General features: G+C 42.6%; 1 protein-coding gene across 2 annotated transcripts in view; it reads right to left on the reverse strand.

Annotated features, from left to right (window-relative positions):
• LOC147259167 (A disintegrin and metalloproteinase with thrombospondin motifs 20) overlaps positions 1-23814 on the reverse strand; it is an 80910-nt gene extending 57096 nt beyond the window's left edge. Inside the window, exons 1-8 of one of the 2 annotated variants that reach the window (XM_086209458.1) lie at positions 21095-23814; positions 20591-20952; positions 15879-16038; positions 5192-5445; positions 2932-3015; positions 1984-2108; positions 1867-1907; positions 1423-1528 (exon numbers count right to left, since the gene is read on the reverse strand). In XM_086209458.1, coding sequence (XP_086065584.1) covers positions 1423-1528; positions 1867-1907; positions 1984-2108; positions 2932-3015; positions 5192-5445; positions 15879-16038; positions 20591-20952; positions 21095-21185 — 1223 coding nt within the window. In that variant the 5' untranslated portion in view covers positions 21186-23814. The remainder of the gene's footprint in view (positions 1-1422; positions 1529-1866; positions 1908-1983; positions 2109-2931; positions 3016-5191; positions 5446-15878; positions 16039-20590; positions 20953-21094) is intronic. The other variant, XM_086209459.1, reaches the window with a different exon arrangement.
• Positions 23815-24612: the final 798 nt, after the last annotated feature.

Consider the following 24612-nt stretch of genomic DNA (forward strand, 5'->3'; position numbering starts at 1 on the left):
TTATTTCCAGGCATCCCTGAGAAAAGGCATTCATGTGGATCTGATAGATGAAAGGTCACAGTGACCTTGACCTTTGACCACCAAAATCTTCTTGTGTCATCCCAGAGTCGTCAATGTGACTTGCACTGAATTTCAATGAACTGAAACACAAGCTATGCGATGGCTGTTTGGAATGACCAGAGCCTCTTATGAAAGATTTCATCATGTTTTTAACGTTGGGATAAAGATTACACATACAAAAATTTGTATTTCCATTTCACGTATCTGCCAGTTTTTGCTTGTTGTGAAAACATTCTCTGGCAGTCAGACGTATTATGATAACAATGTTTTACTGGCTAATAGTTACAGTTGACGGCACTGTGACATTTTTGGGTTGTTTTATCATTCTTAGAGGGATGATACGGGTCAGAGTGTCTGAGCCATATTTGAGAAATCTTTGGATGCACTGGATTTTAGAAAACATCCATTAATTTTGAACCCACTGCTGAGTTTTTTGAAATCTGTAATGGATTTCATTTGAGCTTGTTGGCCAGACAGAGTTATCACAGCCCAATAGAGAAAAAAGTGACCTAACTTTTGAGTTCATTTGGAAAAAGTAAAGGAACAGCGCAACGCTAATGGATTTCATATATGCACGACTAGAAAAGGTCTTTTTTTACCGCCAGTGAAGTTTCACGCTTGTGTCGTCAAGCGTATTGGTGCCTCGCTCTCAGAGTGTGATGCACAAACATGGTTTAACTGCCACAACCACAGATATGGACTCATGTTTCAATCAATCACATTGCATTTATAAATGCTGTCCCATTTAGACTGGGACAGCATTTATAAAATCCCCCGGTCTATACAGGCCTTAAGACATTACTGGAAACATGGCAATAACAACAGGTTTGTTTTGGTTTTTGTTTTTGTTTTTCCATAAAGCTGCAAATTAAGAACTCCAGCCACTGGGTATGCAATTTTTACATCAGCTTGATGTTGGATTTTAAAATAGGATTTATTATAATCAGCATTCCATCACACATTAAACACAGTTTTGGTTGCACTTACATATAAAGCTCAGTTTCGACAAATGATTAGCAATGTAACTGGATGCAACTCAAAACTTTCCAAAACACATAAAAACATTCTAAAAAAAACTGTTTAACATGATGAACCTCCATGTAGCTCCCTGCAATGACTTCGGATTTGATGCATTCTGAAAGTCAGCCTAAGAACCTACGGGTTAACTTTTTGGAGCTGTATAGAAAGGACTTATAGGTTGGCAAGTAATTAAAAGTCAAGTTTTTCCACTTTATTATGTCTTGCACCTGCGTCTGCTGAGCTCCACGACTCTTGATAAGAGAGCTTTTGTTGGTCAAGAGCAGTGTGTGTGTGTGTGTGTGTGTGTGTGTGTGTGTGTGTGTTGGTTGGAGTGTAACTTACACATGGCCCAGTTCATGCGCAATGGTGAAGGAGGCACTAATTCCGTTTTCTTCACTGATGGAACAGCTGCGGTACTGGTCACACATCGTGCCCAGCTCTGCAAGCCCTGGAGGGTCACGTACACACACATACAAACATGTAGATGCACACACACACACACACACATACATACACACACAGCTATTTGAAGGAAAAAAGTGTGCTGCTTGAGTGTTAAAGGCGATTAAACCATCAAAACTTCTGTTCCATAAGAGAGATTAACACACAGATTCCCTCCATCCCTCCTCCTCTTTCTACCACTCAGTTCTGTCACTATAATATTATTAGCTGACAGCTTGCCATAAACTCATTACTGCACAGTTTATGAGCTGTGGTTAACAGAGTGGAAAGTTAATTGAAAAGGACTTGGGGATATTTGTGCAAAGAGAAAGGAAAACGGTTTACCTAATGTGTCACATTTATCTTTTGCACGGCAGATATCTTCCCTGGGAGGAAAAAAAAAGTTTCACAATTGGGATAATTTACATGATTAAGTCATACTTTTGCTTTGAGAGTATATACCTGGTGATGAGAAGTGCAGTGTCATGGTGAGAGGGATGACTGTCATCCTGCACGTTTTGGCTCTGCTGCCACACGCAGAAGTTGTGGAGAGTCGTGGCGGCATTGAAACTCACTGTTGGACCTTCCTATTTAGGGTGAAACACCACTGGGTATGTGAACAAGAAACTAGACATACATAGCAATGTTTACTAGTAGCTGCCATACACAGTATATCATATTTTTTCCTGAATGCATTCTAGGACCGAGGTGTTGATCGAAATTTCATGATGTCATCATGGAAAAATCATGACCGGTCACGACCAAAGTAACCCGAACAGTTATTTCCATTTAACTGTCAAGCTAACTTTGGGAATTTCCTAAAAAAAAAAAAAAAAGGATATGTAAATGAGGTTTCTTTCTATCAGCAGGTTTGGAGCTAATAAAACCGGCTTTCAATGCATATTTTCATCAGAAGATGGAGGAGTAGGAAATGGTACGCAGGGCTGTACCAGAGGTCACAGGAGCAAAGTTAGTCCTCCTGGCCATCTAGAGCCTCGGAGGTCTTGAGGAATCACTTTCACTTGGGGAATGTGTTTCAGCTCGTACCGTCCATGTTGGTCAACCAATTGGAGACGAGACTTTTATAAATATCTGGGACGAGGCCTGCAGAGGAAGCAGCACGTCACTCACATGAGTTAAAGATACGCTACGTCAGAGCTTCATAGAAAGTTTTTTTCATTAAAAAGAGAAAAAAAATTCTCCAAATTTTGCCATCTCTAGCAACTTGTTCTAATTCAATATGTCACACTTCAACAGAATCATTGCCAGTGAGCCTTTTTCAAGCATCTCACTTGCAGGTGGTGAAGTGCTTCACTATGGCATCATTTGTTTTAGGACAAGAGTTTCTCTCCTGAGACTTGAGACTGCATCAGCCAGGGGTTCAGGTAGAACTCGAGACCCTGCACTCACCTGTTCGTTGTGGATGATGACTAGCTTGACAATCATGATATTGATGAGGTTTCCTACACTGGGGTCCCTGTACACTGCTGCTACCTGTAACAAAGACAAAACACAGACAAAAAAATGCAAACCTCCACTAACCCGAACCAGATAGCAACAGTTTCAAAGCACGTTTACTGGTGAGAATTTTCTTATTGTCTCCATGGGTCCAATCAAAATAGCTAATTGATGGCAAAAGAAAGGACACACGTCTCCTTCAAGGTAAGTTTCACCAACAGAGTATTAGTATTAGTAATTACGTTTCCCCTCCAGACCTCAGTAACAAAACCTGGAACAAACGTGAAACTTGCTGGACCTCAGAGCCCCTCTGAGAAGACAACGAAAACATTCTCTCTGTTTTCCCCCAGAACTCCTCTTGCTTTTCTACTGCAGCCCTGTCACGGTCGGCCAGCGGTCTCCTGAGGCCGTGTGCAGCCTCCTGACAGGAACTCATTAGTACACTATAAACATTTAGCTTGTCTCAGCCTGGGGGGAGGCAAACGTGGTCCAGGCCGGCTCAGAGTTGGCAATGAAAGCCTGTCTTTGCATGCTCTTGGGCCAGCTTTGACACTGGACATCGATTATTTTTAGATGATTCCAGAAAAAACAAAAATACAGTTGCCTGCAATGGGCCGTCATGTAACACAGCCAGTTAGCCAACAGAGAAGCTCTGAAAGTACAAATAAATGTTAAGATGAGAGACGCTGTTATAGCTGCAGTGCTAATTAAGGGAATATCTGGAGTTCAATTAGGCTACATGAAGGGAGGCTCACATTTCACAACTATAAATAGATACTTCAGGCTGGAAATAGCATTTGCATTGAATAGTTCTTCTACTCTTAAGATAACTATGGTGCACACTCATTCTTGTGCATTTGGCTTTTTTTTCCTGTTGGTCTGAATCCATTCATTTTTGGCCATGATTCATTTAGTGGTTGGTTGGCTTTGGTTCCAGGCTTAAAACTTTTTTCAATCACTAACAGAGACAAATTAATGAGAAAAAAAAACTTTTGGCATCAAAGCCTGTTGCATTCTTTAGCAATAATGTGCACTGTTTACTATATGACAAACGATGTGATCCAAATCAAGCAGGCAACACAGGCGCTACAAGCTAAAATGATCAGCAGCGATTGCTCTGCTCTCATTGTTAAATAAATGTTCCTGTAGGATTTCTGTTGGTTGTGCTCTCACGGCTGTGAAACAGAATGAAAAAAAAAGAAAACATCTGTATCTACACTGCAGACATAAACAATACTGTTGTATAATCCAACAATGTTGTGACTTCACACATTGCTTTTCAACATTCACTGTGCCGTATCAACCCTCCTGAAGGATAACACTACACTGACAATCATTACTCCTTTATAAGTTAATGAGTGTTGTGTTGTTTAGTCTGTGGTAGTGTTGAGAGACAGTGGCGGGTACGTGTAGTTCAGTACAACTGATAACCTATATCCTGCTCTGACAAAGCCTTGCCAGCACTTAAACGTCAATCACAATGCTACTATGCTTGATTAGCAGCCGGCTCAACCACTCAGATATTGGATAACTCATCAAGAGGTCAAGGTGCTGAGTCAGGAGCTGTTGGGCTACTCTGGTTGAAGCAGCAGTGAGTGAGGTTCACGCCAGCGTTTACAGCCGAACGGTTAAACCTTAAGGCAGAAACACACACTCACTTGACCGCAGCTTGCATGTGGAATATGGTGGACTTTTTGTATTTTTGTTATAACTCTATATCCACCTGGAGCTGTGATAACCTACAGGATTTTAGTCTCCATCTTCTGGCAGTGACAGGTATTGCACAACAAATAAACGTCACCAAACGAACGTGGTAGCCTCCGCCGTGGCCCACTATGTCACCATTTCAGGTTTTTGGCAGCTAAAGAGTGGATTCAGTGCAGAATAGCTGCAGGATTAAATTAGTTTTCCACAATAAAGGTAGCAGAGAGCTTGCAAAATCCACATAATGTGGGATGCAGAGATTTACCAAGCAATGTTGACCTTTAGAGCACTGTTAGAACCTTTTTTTTGTCAGACAGTTACAAGACAGGAGTTACTGTGTTGTCCCATTAGCAACCAAGCAAGCTTGTTTCAACTTCAGGCAAATGAACCCTTTAAAAAAAAATACAAACTATATGCACATGCAGGTTTGGAAACACGCAGAATAATGTACAAGAATTAATCTCAAACACTGTGAAAAAGTAATTTTTAGAAACATTATTTTACTTACTACTGACATGATTGTTAGGATGTAGTGCTCTAGGTTGCGTCCGTGGTGGCGGACCATTTTGGCGTCCGCTGTAACCATAAGCTCAACGTAGCGAGGGTAAGAGAGGAATCGCTTGCGTCGGCGCTGGGATCTGGGATGTGTGTCGGTGGAGTTACTGTCATAAATGTGTTGATCATCTATTGTGGCTCGGAGAGAGTCCAACTCCTCTCCCATACTTCCTCTGCTCTTGAAGGACACTGGCCTCTCGGAGGTCTCTGTTACAAGACAGAAAAGTGAAAATAAATGTTTAGACATTAAATCTTGATCATAGGGGACAACTGGACTATCACACTGGATCAACCTCATATTATGAAGGCATTTCATTAGAGTGCAAGCCAAGAGTTTGGATTATCTGAATTCCAATGACATAACACAAGAAAGCTGGACTTCTACAGCAAAAACCCGCCATAAATTATTGTGTCATTCCAAGGCTTAGGAACAGTTGCACCAGGAGACACAAGGTCAGTGGTAAGCTTTGAGGTTAAGAGTTTCAGGTCAGACGATCTGCTTTCCCGAGTGAAAGACACACAAAGACAAAGTCCATTGACTTTCTATCAACTCGCACAGGCACTAGCCTCAGAGTGTACCCCACAAAGAGATCTACAACACCTTGAAATGTTCCTCCCTCCGTGACCCTGGCCTGTATATCATCAAAAAACAACTCATCAAATACATTTAAGGTTGATGATGGCAGATGGCAGTGATTCACTGAGCAGGCTAGAGGTGAGCGCCTTCAACAACAGCTTCAGACGTGGAGAAAAACAGAATTAGGATGACAGCCATTCAGTATACTCTGCATCCTGGCATCGATTCAGCTGCACCGCACGTGTTGACCTTGCTGTGAGTGATTCCTTCACCATGACAGACTGAAGTTAAAAGAGGAAGGCAGTCAACAAAAGCGTGAAAGGTTGAAGGAAAGGGAAAAAAGAAATAGGTAAATGTTAAGGTCATATAATGTACACGGGAACATGTCCAACAACGCCTGACAGAGTTTGGAGAGGGACCCAGGGGTGGTGCAGGAGGGAAAAACAGACTAACGTCACATAAACGATAACTCTGTTTGAGAGACACGACTGGAGATTGTGCATGTTAAGCAAAACAAACCAAAAAATCTGTTTCTTATTAAAAATCTAAATGTTAACACCTAGAAGAAAAAAATATTGGCACTGGATGGTTTCTGTGTTCAAACAGGCCATTTAAGGACAAAGAATATACATACAGGACATAATACTGTCCAGATCTGCAGAGACTCATAACCAAAACTCCTGCGTCGCTTGCAGTAGTTCTCTGCTAGGGGCGGATGCAACACAGACTCTAGGGTTTACAAATATGAAAAATAAAAGCAAATTATTTACATCTTTAATTGGTGCAAAATATACATTCTCACGGGACATATTGCTTCAATAAAAAGTCAATCTCTAAGGTAAGAATGGCATTTTTATGTATAAACACATTATGAAGTGTTTTCTGCGGCTTTTGATCACACATTAATACATGAGCAACTTTATAAATTAAACATGAAATGGCATTCATGAGTGTTATATGACTTCTTTCATTGTTTATGAGACGCGCATAGTTTGGAGTCCGTCATCCTAAACAACCTCCTCAACTTTGGATAACCCGATCATAAGTGTTCCTTTGTCTTCTCAGCATTCACTCTTTCCACACAGTCAGACAGAGTGATTGTGTGTAACTGTTAGGTCAGTGAAAAGCAATACACACACCGTATACACACACACACACACACACACACACACACACACAAAAAACACAACTTGTTGAGCACTCAGAGATTATTCAAGCGATGCCCCCAGCAGGCACACGAGGCAGAGCGTGACTCCCTGGCACAATGGCACACAGCTCTCACCGCCATGAGGCCCAGCCCCATGCCAGCGCCAGTTTCCAAGTCAGCGCCAAGCCCGTTTGTGCCTTTGCACACTGCCTGTGCAGCTGGGCCAGAACAGAGCTTTGTATTTTCCAGGAAAAATCTCTCCAAGGCCAAGCCCCTCCACTAAACCCCTTAAACAGACTCATCACTGACATCAAAGGGATTATCAAAGCACATAAGAGTACCTACATCTACAGAAATTGGTTTAAAGTCTCCGAGCAAGCAAGTGAGAGATGAAAAAGAAGAGGAGGGAGGTGAAAATATGGTCAACGTTATAATAGCATCGGAATCAGTGCAGATTAGCCACACACAACCTTTCCAAAATCGCATTAGGTTCAAATCCCCCTCTCACTAGGTACTGAGCTGCTACTTACACCATGACAAGACAGGGGTGACTGGCCTGACCCAGCGGACACACCCACACAGGACATCACCCAACGTGCAACCAATCCGCGTCACCTCTCTGGATTATTACATGCTGGAAATTCATGACTTGACATCAAAAAATGTGATACATTCCACTTCGATCAAACCCATAATGAGGATGAGCCAATAAAACTGAGCACCAGCAGTTTTCCATAACAGAGAACAATAAAATGCGCCCTGCACAGCGAGAGCGTAAGCATCAATAAATGTTATAATTTCACTGGCTCCAGCATGCACCAAAATAAAACAGACCCACACTTTTCTGCTCTGATGCCTACTTGACTTGTAAACTTGCAAAATCTTTTCATTGGCGCGCCAAAAGATAATCACACGCGACAAGTATTATAAACAATATTTATCTATTCACTCAATAACATTTTTTAATTAACTATGACATAACCCTTTCCTTAGATCTTGTCTGGAAAACACACATTTGCTTACAATTATGCAGTTATTTGCATTCACCCCGAGATAAACCTACAGAAACATTTGGCGCTTGTATATGTCATCGTGGAGATTACGCCTTTTCTATGGAATCACATCCTGAGATTTCTAGCAAGATCAAAGAGCTGCTCTTTGACTCTCCTTTGCTTCTCTGTCAGAAGTATCAATGCAAGGAGTCCAACAATGGCCAACACACATTTCATTGTTGAACTAATTAACATTCTTTTACAAAGGCCCGCTGAGAGTTGAAGCGCCCTTTTCCCCGGGTGCCAATTAAGTAGACAGTGTACTTTACATTGAGCAAAGGCAGTGCATTGGCTTTATATGAGGCGAGGCACGCTGGTTGCTGCAGCTGAACTGAGTCGAACTCTTCTTTCTCCTACAGACGGTAGCACAATTAAGTGCAATTCTGTGGCTAGACGGAGAGACACAGAGGCGGCTAATTGTTGCTGCTGAAGAAGGCTTTTAAAAAATGAAGTGGCGTGCCTTTTGACCTCTTTAGAAGACATTAGGCTTCGTACACTTACAGTTCTCTGAGTTCAGTTGTTATTTTCAGTCCACAGACATGCTACAGACAGCATGGTGGTCTGTTGAAGAATGTGTTTAGAGTAGCAGACCTCCTCTGAGGAGACAAAATACTACTGATGGATCTGGCCAGGGGCCCAGGGTATTTTCTTTTGTCAGGTTCAACCCGGGAGACTTCTGACATTCAGATTTTAATAAAAATGTACCCATTCTATACATAGTGCTAGCGTATGTATATGTGTACCTGCAGGCTGCTATTAGACAAGCCCTCTGAGTGGCTGATGACAGCTATGAGGTAGAGGACAAGGACAACATGTCATTGAATTCTACAGGATGGTTCAGATTTAGTGCCACGGACATTTTGCTGCATCTGCACACTTGATTAAAGAGTTTATGCTGGAGAGGCCGTGGCAACAAGAATATACTTTACGGTTATTAGAGATATAAATGTCCCATTTTTGAAAGGTGTTCAAAACATGTCATGTAGTACATTTGGTGAACACTGGATAAAAGTTGAAGGTAAAAAAAAAAAACCAAATCTGTTCACAATCTAATTCAATCATGAATCAACTACTGTCAATCTATTGTGTGGTCATCCCTTTGTTGGAAACACGGCATTTGTTGCCGACTGTGACATTATTGAAATAACTCACATTTTTCCTAGATAAAAAAGCCATGATCCAAGATTTAAATAAAAGCTGAAAGACACTTCAGTGTCACAAATGATCTAAAAATGAATTTGAAGGTTGGGCTGTTATCATGTTAGTAATGTTCCTCCAACACTATTTTGATTTCACATATTTGATTCCGACCCAAATATATTTTTTCCTGACATTCACAAAGCAGACAGCCTCTCAGATGATAAACAAGCTGATCTGCAGGCGATGACGGCAACGTTTCACTGGCCAGGCATCAGCTCTGCCTCTCAACCCGTCCACCTCTGTAGGAAACTGTCGCTCACCTGTCACCCCCCCCCCAACCGCCACCACCTTTGACTGACACCCACGCCACCATACAGTCAGTCACTGTCACTCCAACCATTCCCATCAGCCTCCATCTGTTAAGAATGGCCAGACAGTAGACAGTGGCAGAAAATAGACCAAGCTGGAATCTGTCACGGGAACTCCCGAGACAACACAACACGTTTGAGTTCAACAGGGCTGCGGCCTCGGGGCAGCCAGACATATGGCAGCTATGAAAGTTATAGACTGTCTATAGCCGTCCAGCCCTGTTCGGACCTGTCCAGAATATCTGTTACCTTAGAATCAGATGACAATGAGTGCTGTGGATCATATTATTAGCTGCACGCTGTCAGGGGAGAACAAATTAGACGGAACTAAATAGAACAGGAATCCAGCATTGAATCATCTTTCTGAATCCTTTTGATTCTTTATTGAATGTTATTCCATCCTGAACCATTCTTGCACCCCAAAACTTCAAAGTGTAGAGTCTCAGTGAGCCAACGAATAAGTTACTTCATCAGGATGGCTAGTTTAGGTTTAGGTTTAGTTTCCACATCATACCAGTAAGAATGAGCATACCAAACAGTGGCTTTGACCCCCGAATAAGCTAGTAACACACCCTATGTTAACAACAACAACATGAGCAAAATCTGCCTGACACACAAGCCAGAAATAATACGTACATGCACCATCCTCATTTACACGAGGGAAAATTATGTTAGGGAATAAATAAATAGGTACATGCCTTTAGCTGACATCTGTTTTAATCTAGGATTGCAGCAGGAACTGGGGAGGAAAGTGGTGTTGTTAGTGTGAGTTTAGTAAACAGAATGAACGATATGTAGGAACGATTTAAATACCTCTTCATATTGTTCACACGGAGCTGTGGCTGTTGGCGCATAATGCTGATAGGAGGTGATTCGCTTTGGCCTCCCTGAACTTATGTTTACACTTGATTACTTTATCTTTTCCCATTCACAAACAATAAAAAGTCGGACGGCTGATTAAATTGATCAGCTTGAAATTGAAATAACTTTAGAGAAGGGTTGATTAAGAGATTTGCTAGCATTTCAGCTTAATGAATTCAGGTATTTTGCTGACCTGGGACCAGAGCCAAAGTGGACGAACCCATCCCTACTAATGTAAAAGTTGGCTGAGGAATTGCAGTGATTGCATGATTGTTAAACTTTGTACACAACCTGCTTTTGCATTGGATTTTTATGTAGGTCCATATCAAGGTAGTGGATAAGAGGGCTACTTTATAGCAGCAGGTGTAAAAGAAGAAAGCTGCTCTCAGGGAAAATGCTGGGGTCTCTGCCAAGCTCTGGCACAAGACCGACAGGCACATGGAGCGCAGGCCAGGACCGCTCAAACACATGAAGCTCCCTTCTCCATTCCTCTGCACTGCTTGATCAGCACTTCTGCAGGACTCTTTGTCCGCTGAGAGATGACATGCACTCCTGACGGACGCTCGTGTTGTCACAAACAAACAAGCTAACCACATCTTTGCATGCACACACAAAATCCCCAAAACAAACACTTTGGACCAGGAACAATAGGTGCTTCCTGGAATTAGGAGGGTTCAGTGTGTCCAGGGGGCGTTTGGGCACAAATCTAAACCTTTAGGAGCCGTCTGACATTAAGAGGCTCCACACCACCTAAAGCCAGAACCTAAAAGTTGAGAGAGGTTGTAAGTGTTGTGAGCATCCGTCCATCACACCCTGATGAACCACCTTCCCTGACCTCGACCAGGGAAAACAAAGAGCTTACTGCATACATAGTTCTGACTGAGGCCCAGAAAGCTCAGTAGCCACGCACATCCATCAGGGGGGAAAACTCAAGGTCGCATCAAGCCATCCAGCAAGTGACAAACAAAGAGGGAAGTGAAGTTACAAACAACAAGTGCTTCCATTCACATACATGAAAGCGCAAAGGAGAGCGGGCATCGATTCAAGTCGGCTACTTCAAACCTCAGGCGAGGGAGGGCATTTTTCCATGTAAATGAACCCATTGACCAAAAACCTGATGCTAGCATTTGAACTACAATGTATACACAGTGGGCACACAGGGGGGAATCCTATACACTGATTATGCTGAGGGTCAGGGGACACAGATGCTATGTGTGCCAAGTTGCCGCATGAAAGCCAGTCACTTAGCTGTCCCAAATGCCCTCTGTTAGCCATCAAAACAACAAATCAGGTCAAAGACCCCGCCGCTAACACAGGAACGTTGGTGTTTGGCTATTCAGCTGCTAATGTTTGCTGTCAAACTGTCCATATTCAATTTACTGTTTGTAATTCATACAAAATATGACACTGTTGAGCTTTAGACTCGCAGCCAGAAAACTTGTGAGAGAGATCCTGTCTTTTCTCTCTGCCTGCTGATTCTTCTTCACGTGGATTTTTCGTGAGAGAAGAATCTGCCCCTATCTGTGGCCACCCTCATGCCTGTGGCTATCTCTATCTGAGGACGCTGCAGGGTTTCACAAGCTAACTTAAAGACAGATAGCCGATAGAATGTGTCATTAAAGGTTGGAGAGCGTTGTGATTTTAGCATTGTACCTGCTTCTCCACAGGCCTTTTTTAAAACTCGGAAACAGGCACAATAAGGACTTTAAAAAGTTAATCATCCAAAATATACTTCAGACATTCTCCGAGCAGGAAGGAAGCCACCCAGGTTGGCTGAGGGAGTCAATGAGACCTTGATTGTCATTCTTACTTACAGTTTTTGTCTATTGTGGTTGTAAATCTGCATTCAAATATAGTCTAAAAGACATTCAACAGACACATGGTGCTATCTCAACAGCGCATGAACACACACGATGAAGAAAAGCAACTGAAGACAGGTATATATGGCCTTGTCATGACTGCTGAAATAACAAACCATCAGTTTCCATCAAGGTAACACTTTAAAAGCTCTTATGGCTGTTCCTCTGTTTTTGACACTTCATAGGTAGCGACTGTACGAAAAAGTCAAGTATTTGTGTCGGAAATGACAAGCCCAGAGTTGAAAACACTTCATCTATGTGGTAACATTGCCTTCCTCTGCTTTCAACACATTTTTGCTAAGGTGTGTAGAGACTGTACAAACTTTGGAAACTACAGCCTTGAGATACAGAGGTCCCAGTTGTTGTTCAGGCACACTACTGAAAGACGTCATATCTGAGGAAAAAGCTTATCTGACCAGTGCTATCTTTCTGCTGATAAACATTGTTTCCTGGAGTCGGCAACTTAATTCATCTTTGTCTTATTCAAAAAAGACATTTCCTGGGAGAACAGTAAGCAGAAAGGTGTATAAAGGAAAATAATCAGAGGAGTAAATGGGCCTTGCAGAGTGATGTTGGCAGTGGGAGAAGGCTGCCTGGCCTGGCTAGCATATTGAATGCATTTTTATCCATTTTATATATTAATGTGTTTGGGCCAACTGAGATACAGTAGTTGGTGTGCTTCCAAAGTGAAAAGCTGTTCAAATCTCTATACCTCCGAGTTCCACACCTGCCAAATCCTTCAGTATTTTCACTATAGCCACCAATTTTGATTTAAGACAAGGGTCCTCTTCACAGAAACAAAGTGAAGAAAGAAAGAGAAAAAGAGAGTGGGTCTGATCCCTAACAAAGAGTGCTTTTATAGCTTCTCAAAAAGAAGAGATACTGGGAAAGGAATCTAGCCCCCCCCCCCCCCCCCCCCCGGTAACACTACTGGTTCTTTGGTCTATCATTTATGAGATGAGATAAATCAGATACTTTTGTTTCTCATCTTGCAATGGATAAGGGTCTGTGGGTGTTCACTCTCCTCTGCTGAAGGCAGAAATGCATTCAAATGAAACAATCTGTTCAAGACCATCTCATTTATTAGGTACACCTTGCTAACTTGAAACTACTCCAATGCAATAGATCATAATAAATCATATTTTTATGAAGTTTAGTTTCTCTAGAGACTCTGCCTGAGAGATATAGCTCTTAATTCCAAGTTGAGCTCTGCTGTTGAATCTGGATCCCCTCCCACAGTATGCAGAACAACTACTGTATAACAGGGCATAATTCTTGCCTTGATGGACAAGCTCCTTCAGCCAATCAGTCTAAGAGAAAATGATGCCATGGCATGGATTATACATTTGAAATAACTGTAAAACTTTTTTCTTCGGAGACGCTCCTCTTTTGCATCTTCCTGCTTGTTTCATTGCTGTTATTGCGTCTTTTTCTGCTGTAACTGTATGTGTGTTTAACGCGTGTTGCTATGAGACAGACCACCTTCTACCACTCAGTTTTGCCATCAGCTACATAAACCAATCAGGAGCTACATTACTGTTGAAGGGGGCATATAAGCGGCACTGATTGATTTGGTTACTTTCTCATTTCTCAGTGGTTTTAGATTGAAGAGGTTCCCCACGACGCTGCCAGGCTTCAACTCCACGGAGGGTCTCGCCATGCTCTGTCCTTGATTGTTGACCCTTTTTTTTTGTCTTCTTCTTCTTCCAATTAGGCTGTGGTTAGGAGCTCTATTTTTAGACTCATTTATTCTACAGAGGAACAAAAGGAAGACTCAATGAGTCTACGGACACATATTGTACAGGCATGGAGCAGAGGGAGGAACACAAAACTAGCACAAAGAGTGACATTTTAACCTTTAGGATTTTAACCGAAATCGCCAAGACTTTAGATCATCAACAAACAGGTCAAAATTGCCAAATCCAAAGACCAGATGCAACAACTACAAGAGTTGTGTAAGCACAGCAACACACACCAAGCCAATGTTTACAGCTGGCGTAACCTGCTAGAAGTGGCGTGTACTGCACTCCTTTCCATAAAAAGACAGGAGTCCTGTTAGTCTTAGCTAAGTTGAGGCCTTCAAAGAGCCCATTTATCACCACATCTGGAATGGAGCCTATCTGATAAGGCTGAGGAGTCCCATCTTGGGACACTTCACAGTCCTGACCCAGCTCAACTGGTTCTTTAATCCTCCTGCTCATTGTTTACCTGCTGCCCTTTGATGAAGACCTACAGGTGTCTCATCGCATCCTCCTCCAAACCATAACCTGCTCTGATTTCCATTTCTGCAAGCTGTACATTGGTTTAAAAGTGAAGTGACAAGACAGAAAATCTGTTTTTAGAGAGGATTACTTGTTGAGAGATCAGCAATAACTGATGACGATGAATCAGACATATTTTTAAACCCGGCAAAAAAAAGAAACACCCCTTTCTCATTTCCAAGTAGTATAGTCGGCTCTGATGGAGCGTCGCTTTTGGTAAACAACAGTAAACAAAGGATATAGTAGAAAGCAGCATGGGGGGCAGTTTAGTTACTATTTGATATTTCTGTTCCAGTCCTCTCTTTCCAATTCAGAGCAGACTGAACGATGGGCTGAATTTATGGCTGAAATGACAAAAAGTGGCATAAGTGGAACCCATAACAGCATCACACCATGTTCATTGTGTTTACATCGATACCAATGTGGGGCAGAGCCGATAATAATTCCTGCAGGGTGGTTTGACCCGCAGCATTCAATAGCAATTACATCCATTCCCACAGCAAGCAAAAGACAGATGTTAGCGGCTTTTTTTTTTGGGTTCGGGCAGTGGAAAAGATCACAAGTCATTCACTGAGCCTACACTCAAAGCTCTAATGAATATATATAAAGTTTACCATTGAGTGATGGCTGAGAGACCCTCCAGGTTTCTCAGTGTCTGTTTACCACACACAGACTCAATGAATGAAAGAACAAAGCATATGAAGGAGGTATACTGGCCTGGCCCAACAGGTCAGTCCAACTTCTTTAAATCGCCCCCGCACACAATGGCCACCACCAAGCGACAATGGCAGAGTTCAGACAACAAGCAAATCAAGAGGCCTGCACATAAAAGATTTATTGCATCGCACCACAAAGGCCGCCCACTGAGCTCCTAACCAGAATGACACTTAGGGCCTCCGCGGTGGTGAACTCTACTCGGTCACCCTCTCTTGAAGGCCTCCTCCCCACCCGAAAAAGGCCCCAATCATAAAAAATTCTAATGAAATTGAGGGAACATTCAAGCAGCACCTCATGCGTGAAAAACACTCCAGTTCTTTTCATCACAACTGCAAACTAAAAAGTCATTATTCCTTTCTATGGGCTCCTACCACAGACCTAGTATTGAGTGCTTCAACAGTTAAGCAGTGCTGGAGCGTATTTTGCTTAATTAAGTTGAGTGGGTTTCCGTAACACCCCCTAATCAGGGCTGAAACCTTTTGGATAACCTGCAAGCCAAAAAAAAACAAAAAAACCCCAAACCCAAATCTGACTGATTATAATAAGCATTTTATTGCCATGACTCAGAGATTGCATGCGGGTCATCAGGAGTTAAGTGTTTGTGGGCGAAAGTCAGGCAGACAGTGGTTACAGGCAGTATATTTAGGCAGTCTGTTACCTGAGGCAGCACACGGCTCTGGGTTAGTGATGTTCTTCTTCTTCCTCTCATGTCGATAGACAAGATGAGGTTTGTTGTGCTCATCATCATATTCCTCTCCTGCAGCAGTCAGAAGAGGCTCCAAGAAGTATTCGCCATGTTGCGTTGTAAAAGTTCCGATCTGGAGCAGAAAAACAGAGATGTCAGCGGTGGGTTTGATATGACGGAGACTGTAAGTGCATATCCGTGAAATCATTACTCTCGTTTTGAGGCATTTTTTGGAGAGGTGCACATAAAAATAACATGCAGATTCAGGCAAAAAGAAGAAGACTTTTTTTGGGACCTTTTATACACTTGTGCAAAAGTGAAAAAAAAATTCCCACCTTAATGTGCAGGCATTTAATTCCATTTTTCGGACTTTAAAAATGTATTGCTCCTCACAGCCTGACAGCGAGATGAGCGACATCATCACACATGGACAGAGCTGCATAGAGGAATGCTAATATTGATTTGGCAGCTCAGTCATTCACAAAGCTTCTTAGCTCACTCAGCCATGAGGCACAATGGTGTTTGTATGGTAATTTCATGCGCACACTTAAACAGGATATTGGACACTGGAATGTTTCTTTAACACATTATTCCATAACCGTCCCCTCAAGTGATGGACGTTTGACGATGGAAAACATACAGATCGGAAATGGAAAACGTGTGCAAACTGCATGTGTACCTTTTCCCTGTATCTTTCAAAGAGTGAGGGATTAGTAGGCTCTCACATATTGCGACATATATCCTCGAAAGTGCTACAGGCCTTGAGTGCTACATGTGTTCACCGCTGGAGTGTAAGTGACTGGCTTGTGAAAACAATGAGACAGAATGGAAACAACCCTCACCACTGGAAATAGACACTCGTTGTTGCACATGATGATGCCTGCAGTATTCAGCTCCTGACTCCTGACAAGCCACTCAGGAGGATCAATCAAACGGTCACTGAGGTGCAGGAATTGACAATATTCGCAGAATTCGTTTCAGTGGTGAGGCATGAGGACACATGCTGAGCTAGCAAAGACAAATGGACCATACGGTGTAGAGATAATGGACTTCCAACAATTATCTGAACGTTTAAGGAAAAATTAAACAAGTTGAGGTGTACAGTCTGACTGCAGTTCACCACAAATCACAATGGCAACTTCACTGTATCTTTTTTCCACGTTTATGAAACTCTACAGGAAAAATGGACATGGCTGTGGTTTGGTGACTGTGAGGGCCACATCATTATTTCACACACCATCCAGTGACCCCTCGCTTCCTAAAGGATGATGGCTTTTAGTGTCTCAACTCATTTTTATTCAGGTTTTTCCTTTGAATTTGCCACCTCTTTGAATCTCTGCAGAAAATAAATCATCAATTTCACTCGTCACTAGTGGGGCCAATCGTAGCACTGCGCTGAAGAGGAAGACAGGCAAGCGGCTTTGGCGTATTCCAGTGGGCGGCTGACACTGACTTTCTATCGGCTCAAATAGCGGAGAGGACACAAATTTATGCTACGGGATCAGCAGTTGAACTTTGCTGACATCCTCAATGTTCCGGAGCTTTCAGTCATCATTTCACGAGAACATCACCGGCAGTTTGGTTGGTTTTGTTTACTTCAAGCTGCGCTAAAACAGCATCCGTCAGGTTTCTAAGAGCTGTGTCATGGAGTTTTTCTGGGTGTCACAGGTTTTAAAGAGGCCACATAAAATTTTGAGGTATTTGATTGGAAAGTTGAAAAGTGGGCGGATCCAGCGTGTGTCATTGAGGAAAGAAAAGTCAAACTGTGGTGACAAACAGCTAGTTTTTCATATATTGTTGAATATTCAGTATGAAGAATGTGACCAAGGATCTAAATTAAAAAAAATATATATTATAGTCTGTGAAATGTCTAACTTTAGTCTTTCCATAATAAATGATTTATACAGAGTAAGCGCTAGTGGATGTTCACCTGTATCTTGTAAATCACTATCTACGCCGAGTTAACTTTAATTGGATGATTATGGCGGAGTCTTTCTCGAGTGCTCATGTGGTGTTAACTAAAGGCTGAACAGAAAAATGCTTTGTTTAGTCAGTGGAAGGGGCAGAGTTTCAAGGTTTCCCAGCATTAGCTCAGCAGCAAATCTGGCAAAAGTTTAGACTGACACAATGGTTGCTGTTCAGTAGTGGGTGCTGAACTGGACCCTACCACTGAGGGGTTCCTATTGGAGGCCAGGTCCCACTAATGACATGGATGGAATGACAGAACACATCGGACCCCACAATAAAAATCCTGTTGGTGCTGAGTCATGCTACAGTGGCATACAGCAGATAGTCAATCTTTAAAGTTAAACAGCACATAAAGGTGTCACGAGGCTGATCTTTACACAGAGGTGCATCGCTCCGAGCTGGAATGAAGACAGCCTCATTACTCAGGACGGGCTGACTCACCACACACTTCTATTATGTGAGCGAACTGAGAGAGCGAGCTCCTCCAGGACCTAACGTTTCCCACGGTGTGAGCGGCGATCCTTAAGTTCCTCACAACCTTTATTGGCAGTTGTCTCCTCTTCACAGCCTTTCCCCTCTTTTCTGCCCGTCACAGCTCACTTTGAAAAGGCCAAAAGCTCTTCAACCCACCCCACCACCATCACCACCCACCCAACCCCTCCAATTCTCCCCTGGGGACAGCTTTGAGCAACTCTGGACCAAAGACGGAACCTGCTTTTTCTAGAATGACCCCCTTTGTTTTAGGGCTTAATTATTCCTTAATGACCTCACCCCAACAAAATGTGCCTGGCCATTAAGCCCCAATGATCAGATACGGACACATTTATGACCCAATAGCCTCTGGTGCTGTCTCTATTGTCCTGTCATTCTCAATGAGTGATGATGCGGATAAGCAACAAAGATTGCTTGAAAAAGGATGCAAACATGTTTGGATAAGCGAGTCATTCATCAAAGTTGGGCAGAGGGGCAATTAAAAGGCTTATTACCCTGATAAATCCAGCACACCTCATGTCTTATATTGCGATTAAAAAAGATGAAAAATCCCTGGAATCAACATCCACGACTTGATTATACACTCTGATTTCCAACCACAACAGTAGAGTACAATCGCCACATGCACGGTGAATGTGCTGTTAGAGAAGCCACAGTCCAACTGATGTCTATTCTGTAACATGCTGTGCTGGTATCGCACACTGTGCACCTATCTAAAATAAGGATTATGTCACTGATAGGGGTTATGACAGGCAGGGAGACTCTAAGCCTGTGAGTCTTCCTGTCTATTTTGCTGTGGCCAGTCTAAAGCCCCCCCCCCCCCCCACACACACACACACACACACACACACCAGAATCAGACTGGCGCGACTGAGGTCAACCCCCTGCCTTTGGACCAGTAACCTTAGGTGACCCATGAAGTCATCCCCTTCAGAACTTAACAGATTCTCTCATACAGGAGTCAGCATACCAATAGACTTGGGCATCGTTATCCCAAATATTAGGGCAGTAAACTCATTATTACCCATTTCAAGCCTGCAAGATCCCAGACACGTGAGAACAACGCATCAGAATCCTTGATTTTGACTGAATTTGAGGCTGTGATTTGTGTTTAAGTTAACATATTAAACACTAACAACAAGTTCCCACAAGCCGCATAGAAGTCCGAATCACAAGTGAGAAACTGAGAAAACTGGTAAACTGAGTTTTTTTTAGCAGATGGAACCCGTTTGATGATCGAAACACTAAATTATTACCTCCACCAGCACGTTTGATTATTAGCAGCATATCTTTAAAAACAAAGGTTCTGATGACATTTGATGGAAAGGTGGGTAAAATACTACAAGGGACACGTGATTCACTTCTGGTGATGATCTGGATCAAATTGGAAATCCTGGATCTTCAAACCCATTAGCAGGATTTCTCTGGTCATATAAAACACGCATTTCGATAAAAATTCCTTGAGTCTGTGAGAAACGGTTGGAAGATTTTGGATTCTGAAAATCATAGGGATCATACTGGGGATCTGTGATCAGAGGACATATTCCAACATATTTTCAGTATGTTGGTTGATATCTCTCAAAATTTGAAGCAAAGTTTAATGAAATTCATTAAAACCATGTATTTTAACTAGCAGGACAACTATGACTATGTTGTGGAATTGTGATGATACAAGGCTCATATTCTGTATCAACACAGCCACCTTGGAGGATGTTTGCGTGTCCGGGTGCTTTAGGGATTCAGATCAGATGTTTCAGTTCATGTGTGGACTGATCAACCATTTGACAACCTGTTTTGACACTCAGCAACAATTAGAGGTTTCTTGCAGGAAATAGACACAAACGCTTTGAATCATGTTCCTCTGATTGAAGGGAGCATTTTGTCTTTTCAGATGCTCTCTCCTACAGCAGCAACCCTGGAGCTGATCAGGACTTGACATGCTCAAGAGCCCTTCAGCAGCTTTGATTGTCACATCAACTCAGCAGCAGCACCCCCCCCCCCCCCAATTCCGATGCCCAGACTGATCTGTGCAATCCCAGATAGCCCTCAGACACTAGGATGCAGGGCTGCAGGCTGCCCTCCCCACTGACATTTGTCCAGCAACACTTGCTGCTGTTACACTCTTACACCCTCCACTAAAGCTGCGCGTTACGGGCATGGATGAAACCCGCTGAAATGAGAGAAAGCGTTTGGGGCTGAGAAGTTTCAAGACAGTGAATACTCACCAGACCAGTGCACAGACTGAAGACGGCGGGGTACTCGCTCTTGGCGTTGACGTGTCCGCGGAAAAAGCAGTGGCGCATATCGCTCGGGTCATGGAAGTGGGAGTCCGTGGCGTTGCTCTGCTCCACTCCCAAGTGTGTCACTGTGTAAGAGGGGGCGATGAAGCCGGAGTCTGCGGTCAGATTGAGATGGAATCGTTCCCCAAACGCATCAATCCTGTAGTGAACCCGTAAGCCCGACAGGTTATCATTTAAACTTCTCCGTCTCCTTCTGTAGTGCAATTTATGTGGAAATGATTCTCCGAAGTCATTCACTCGGAGCGGGCGGATGATTTCATACGATGACAGCTGCTTGATGAAGGCTTCTGCAAAGAAAGTCAGGGAAAGTTGTGACTCTAGCGGCAAAGTAGCGGCTCAATCAGCCAATGTATGAATGCAGCTGCAGACCGGCAGTCAGACATCCATCTCAAACAACACTAACTACTCCTCAAACACCTCTCAACGTACCTTGTTTCGGATGCAATCGGTCTTGCAAAGTGTCCCGGACAAGTGCTGACAGATGACACATTAGTCCAACCAGCCAGATTGCAAACTGCATGATTTCCTCCGCGAAGAAGCCCAAGCCCGTAGTCTCCAAGGCAGTACCCTCTGTCTCTCCCGAGCGGCTCCCCCTCTCCCTCTCCTTCTCCCCGGCTTGTCAGCAGCAACAGGTCGTGGGATCTGCGGAGGCTCTCTGCAGCGCAAATCTTGCAAAGTGCACTGGCCTCATCGCATTGCTAAGCATGCATCCACTACCCGCTATAAACGCCAACTATTTATGACACATTCATCCCCCTTTGCAAAAATTACTGCCTGATGTAAACTACAGCCTATACTGGAAGGAGGGATCAGTGCCAAGTATGCTTTCCCTTAGCCATCCCTGGAACACCCCGTGCACCCTAAGCACTCACCAACTGCGAAGCAACGCCCCTCTCAGATCCGGAGCCAATGGTGAGTGCGCTTCCATCGCCACTACTGGGGCAGTGTTGTGCGCTGAAGTGCTGGAAAACTGGAAATTGACTCTTGTACTGGTACGGAAATTTAATAAATAAAACACCTTGAAATCACGGTTTTAGTTTTTTTTTATTTTTGAACAGTGGATATCAACAGAAATTTGGATAATATGAACGATTCAAATACAAAAATGCATCGCCATTATGCGCTGTCATACATGGTATGTTTTACAGAGTGATGGATTCATAGTAAATGTATGTTGATGCAGTAAGTTCAGCTGGCTAACCTGTCATGGGGGGGCGGGGACAGAGGTGTCCAGAGTGGCTACCCCAGGTGGAATTGCTAATATATATATCTGCTATAGCTGATGCTTCTTTTTTTTTTTTTAATTAGAAATCTTATAGATGGGGGTCTTTTTCAAACCCCCTCCCTACCTGATCAGGTGGTTCTTTACCATTTGTGTTAGTTTAATAACACTGGGCTTGATATCTTGACATCATTTTCATAGATTTTGGTATTAAATTCCATTTTGTGTTGGGCCTATATCACTTACACACACACCAAGGGCAGAGAGTGAGTGTGTATAAAGTAAAAAAAAAATGGATGAAAATTCCATTCACATGTCTCGCTGCATGTCGCGGGCTCAGAATATGGATCAAGTCCAGAGTTCCTTGTGTGGTTTTGAAGTCATAAGACACAAGAAGAGTTGAGCAAACTCCTAATAAGAGCATATTAAGAAACTATTGTGTCTGCACTTAATCAGGATAGGGTTCATTTGAGGGATTGTGTATCAGATTGCACTGCATGGATTTAAATAAATGTACCAATTAACTGTATATTAGAGAGTTACTGATACTATTATTATATATACTATTAATGTACTAGTCTAAATTCTGGCTTCACCAACATGTCCTCATGGTACTGCAGCAATATCACCACTCAGCTAAATTAAATCCACACTGACCATTGAGGTTATTTTTAACTCTTAATGTCAATCTTGGAACCCGTTGACTAGGAAAAGCCTCTTATGGCAACAGCCAAAATTTCTGCACTGCAGTGTGTTCAGCGGACATGTGGGCCAAGACTTCCTCTGTGGTTCTGGTAATAGTGCGGTTAGCAGTTTGGGACACAAGATTGAACTATAGAAATTCGATCATGTCGAGAAGATTCTACGCAGATGTGTGTTCGTAGAGAAAGAGACCGATGTTGACATATATTTAACTCGTGAGAAAATATACAATAATCAAGCACAAAATAATTACAAAAGAGGGCATTATAGCAATTTTTCACTGTCATCCCTTGGAGGACTTCCTTGGCAGCGATGTGGCCAGCTTCTCGTTAATCATTTGGGCACGTAAAGTCTTACACCGAGTTGATAGACGTGTGAAAGGAGTCTTGTTTCTTATGTCCTTTGAGGACGAATGTCACAGCATTGTGAGAAATTAGATTCGGTGGGCTCACCGGAAACACTTTTGGATCCTCTAAGCTCTTTCTTTGACACAAAACATCTAGTCTCAAAGTCATGGCTATTAGTTTTCAAGTCTCTCTACTTCTTACGCTGTTTCTCTCTGAAACTTTCGGATTCACAGAAACAAACAACGACTGGAAGCATTCCAGCTAACGTGATAAGTGGTAGACCAAACGCTGAATTAAGTTACCCTGTCAATACTGAGGGAGTCCATATACACTTACAGTACATGAGACAGTCTTACATTTGGATTTGTTTTACATTTCATGGTTTTATTTAGTAGCTTCATCACGTATTATGTCTCAGGTAGAGTCCTCAGATTTCATTTCACACGATGAGGTGAGGATCCAGATTCAGGTATTAACATCCAGATGTCAACATCTGTTTAAAAACCTGTATAAACTGAACTCTCACTAAACTCAAAAGAAAAAGAAAAAAAAAAAAGCACATCTGGAAACCGTTCAAACATGCTAATGAAACAAGATTCACACATTCCACTTTCTTTGATAACGTCCATAAAAGAATGCAGTGCAAGCTGCAGCGTTCAAGCCAGGTTGGCTAAGCTGCGTCTGAATTTCAGAGATCCTGAGATGAAGTTATTGTTGTTTTCAGCAAAATCTCTTCACTGTAACTCGTGATGCCTCCCTGAGGTGTTATTCAGTCCTCGTGTCCCCTGTGAAGCTATTCATTCCACTAAACCTTGCCGTTGCTGTTCTTCATCATGAAGTGAGAATGTACAAGAAGAAATGAATCTGACAAACAGAAACCAGCTGAGACAAAAAGGCTTGTTTCTTTAGTTTACATGTAAAGGATCGTATGTCATGTTGAGAAAATATTACTAAAAAACATTAAAGGTTTTTTTTTTTGAGTAAAATTGTGTATATTTGCATTGAATCTTTAATGATGGTTCCACAGTGTCATCATTTACTCTATGACCAGAAAAACAACAACAACAAAACCAGAAAGCCTTCAGAACTTTTTTGCACCGCACTTTTGCACAGTGATGAGTGGGTCTCTGGCTGTTACTTGAGAATTGAGAGGAAACTAGATTATGATTATAGATGGATTTCAGATGAAGGAGTTGTAAATATTGCTTCCAGACCCACTAGAGATCACACCATTGATATTTTGTTGCTGTACATCGCATGAAGACAACACGCTGTCACTCTGATTTAAATGGATGACTCGTAGGTGTCTTCAGGCCGCGAACTCATCAAACGCTTGAAGTTCCAAAAAGATCCGACAATGTGGAAAGCAGTAGAAATAGTTGAATGTGCCGTGACGATGTATCAAATCTGGCCTCCTCGCCACGGTAACAAAAAAACTCACCGTCTTCAAAGTAATTCATCACCAAGTTATTACGATTTTTCCGACCAAATCTGAGATGCACCTGGTTGACCCACTTCAAAGAGTTAAACAACAACAAAAAAAAAGTAATTTCCTGTTGCCACCAGTTGGTGCAATGACTAATCGCCCCCAAAATAAAATGAGTTCCTCCTTGGTCCATTCTACATCCCTCCACCATCGTTGGTGAAAATTTGCTTCATAGTTTTTGCTTAATCCT

This window comes from Aulostomus chinensis, chromosome 7 (genome assembly GCF_037954235.1).
Source record: "Aulostomus chinensis isolate RoL2024-O1b breed Wild chromosome 7, RoL_Achi_v1.0, whole genome shotgun sequence".
Lineage (NCBI taxonomy): Eukaryota > Metazoa > Chordata > Actinopteri > Syngnathiformes > Aulostomidae > Aulostomus > Aulostomus chinensis.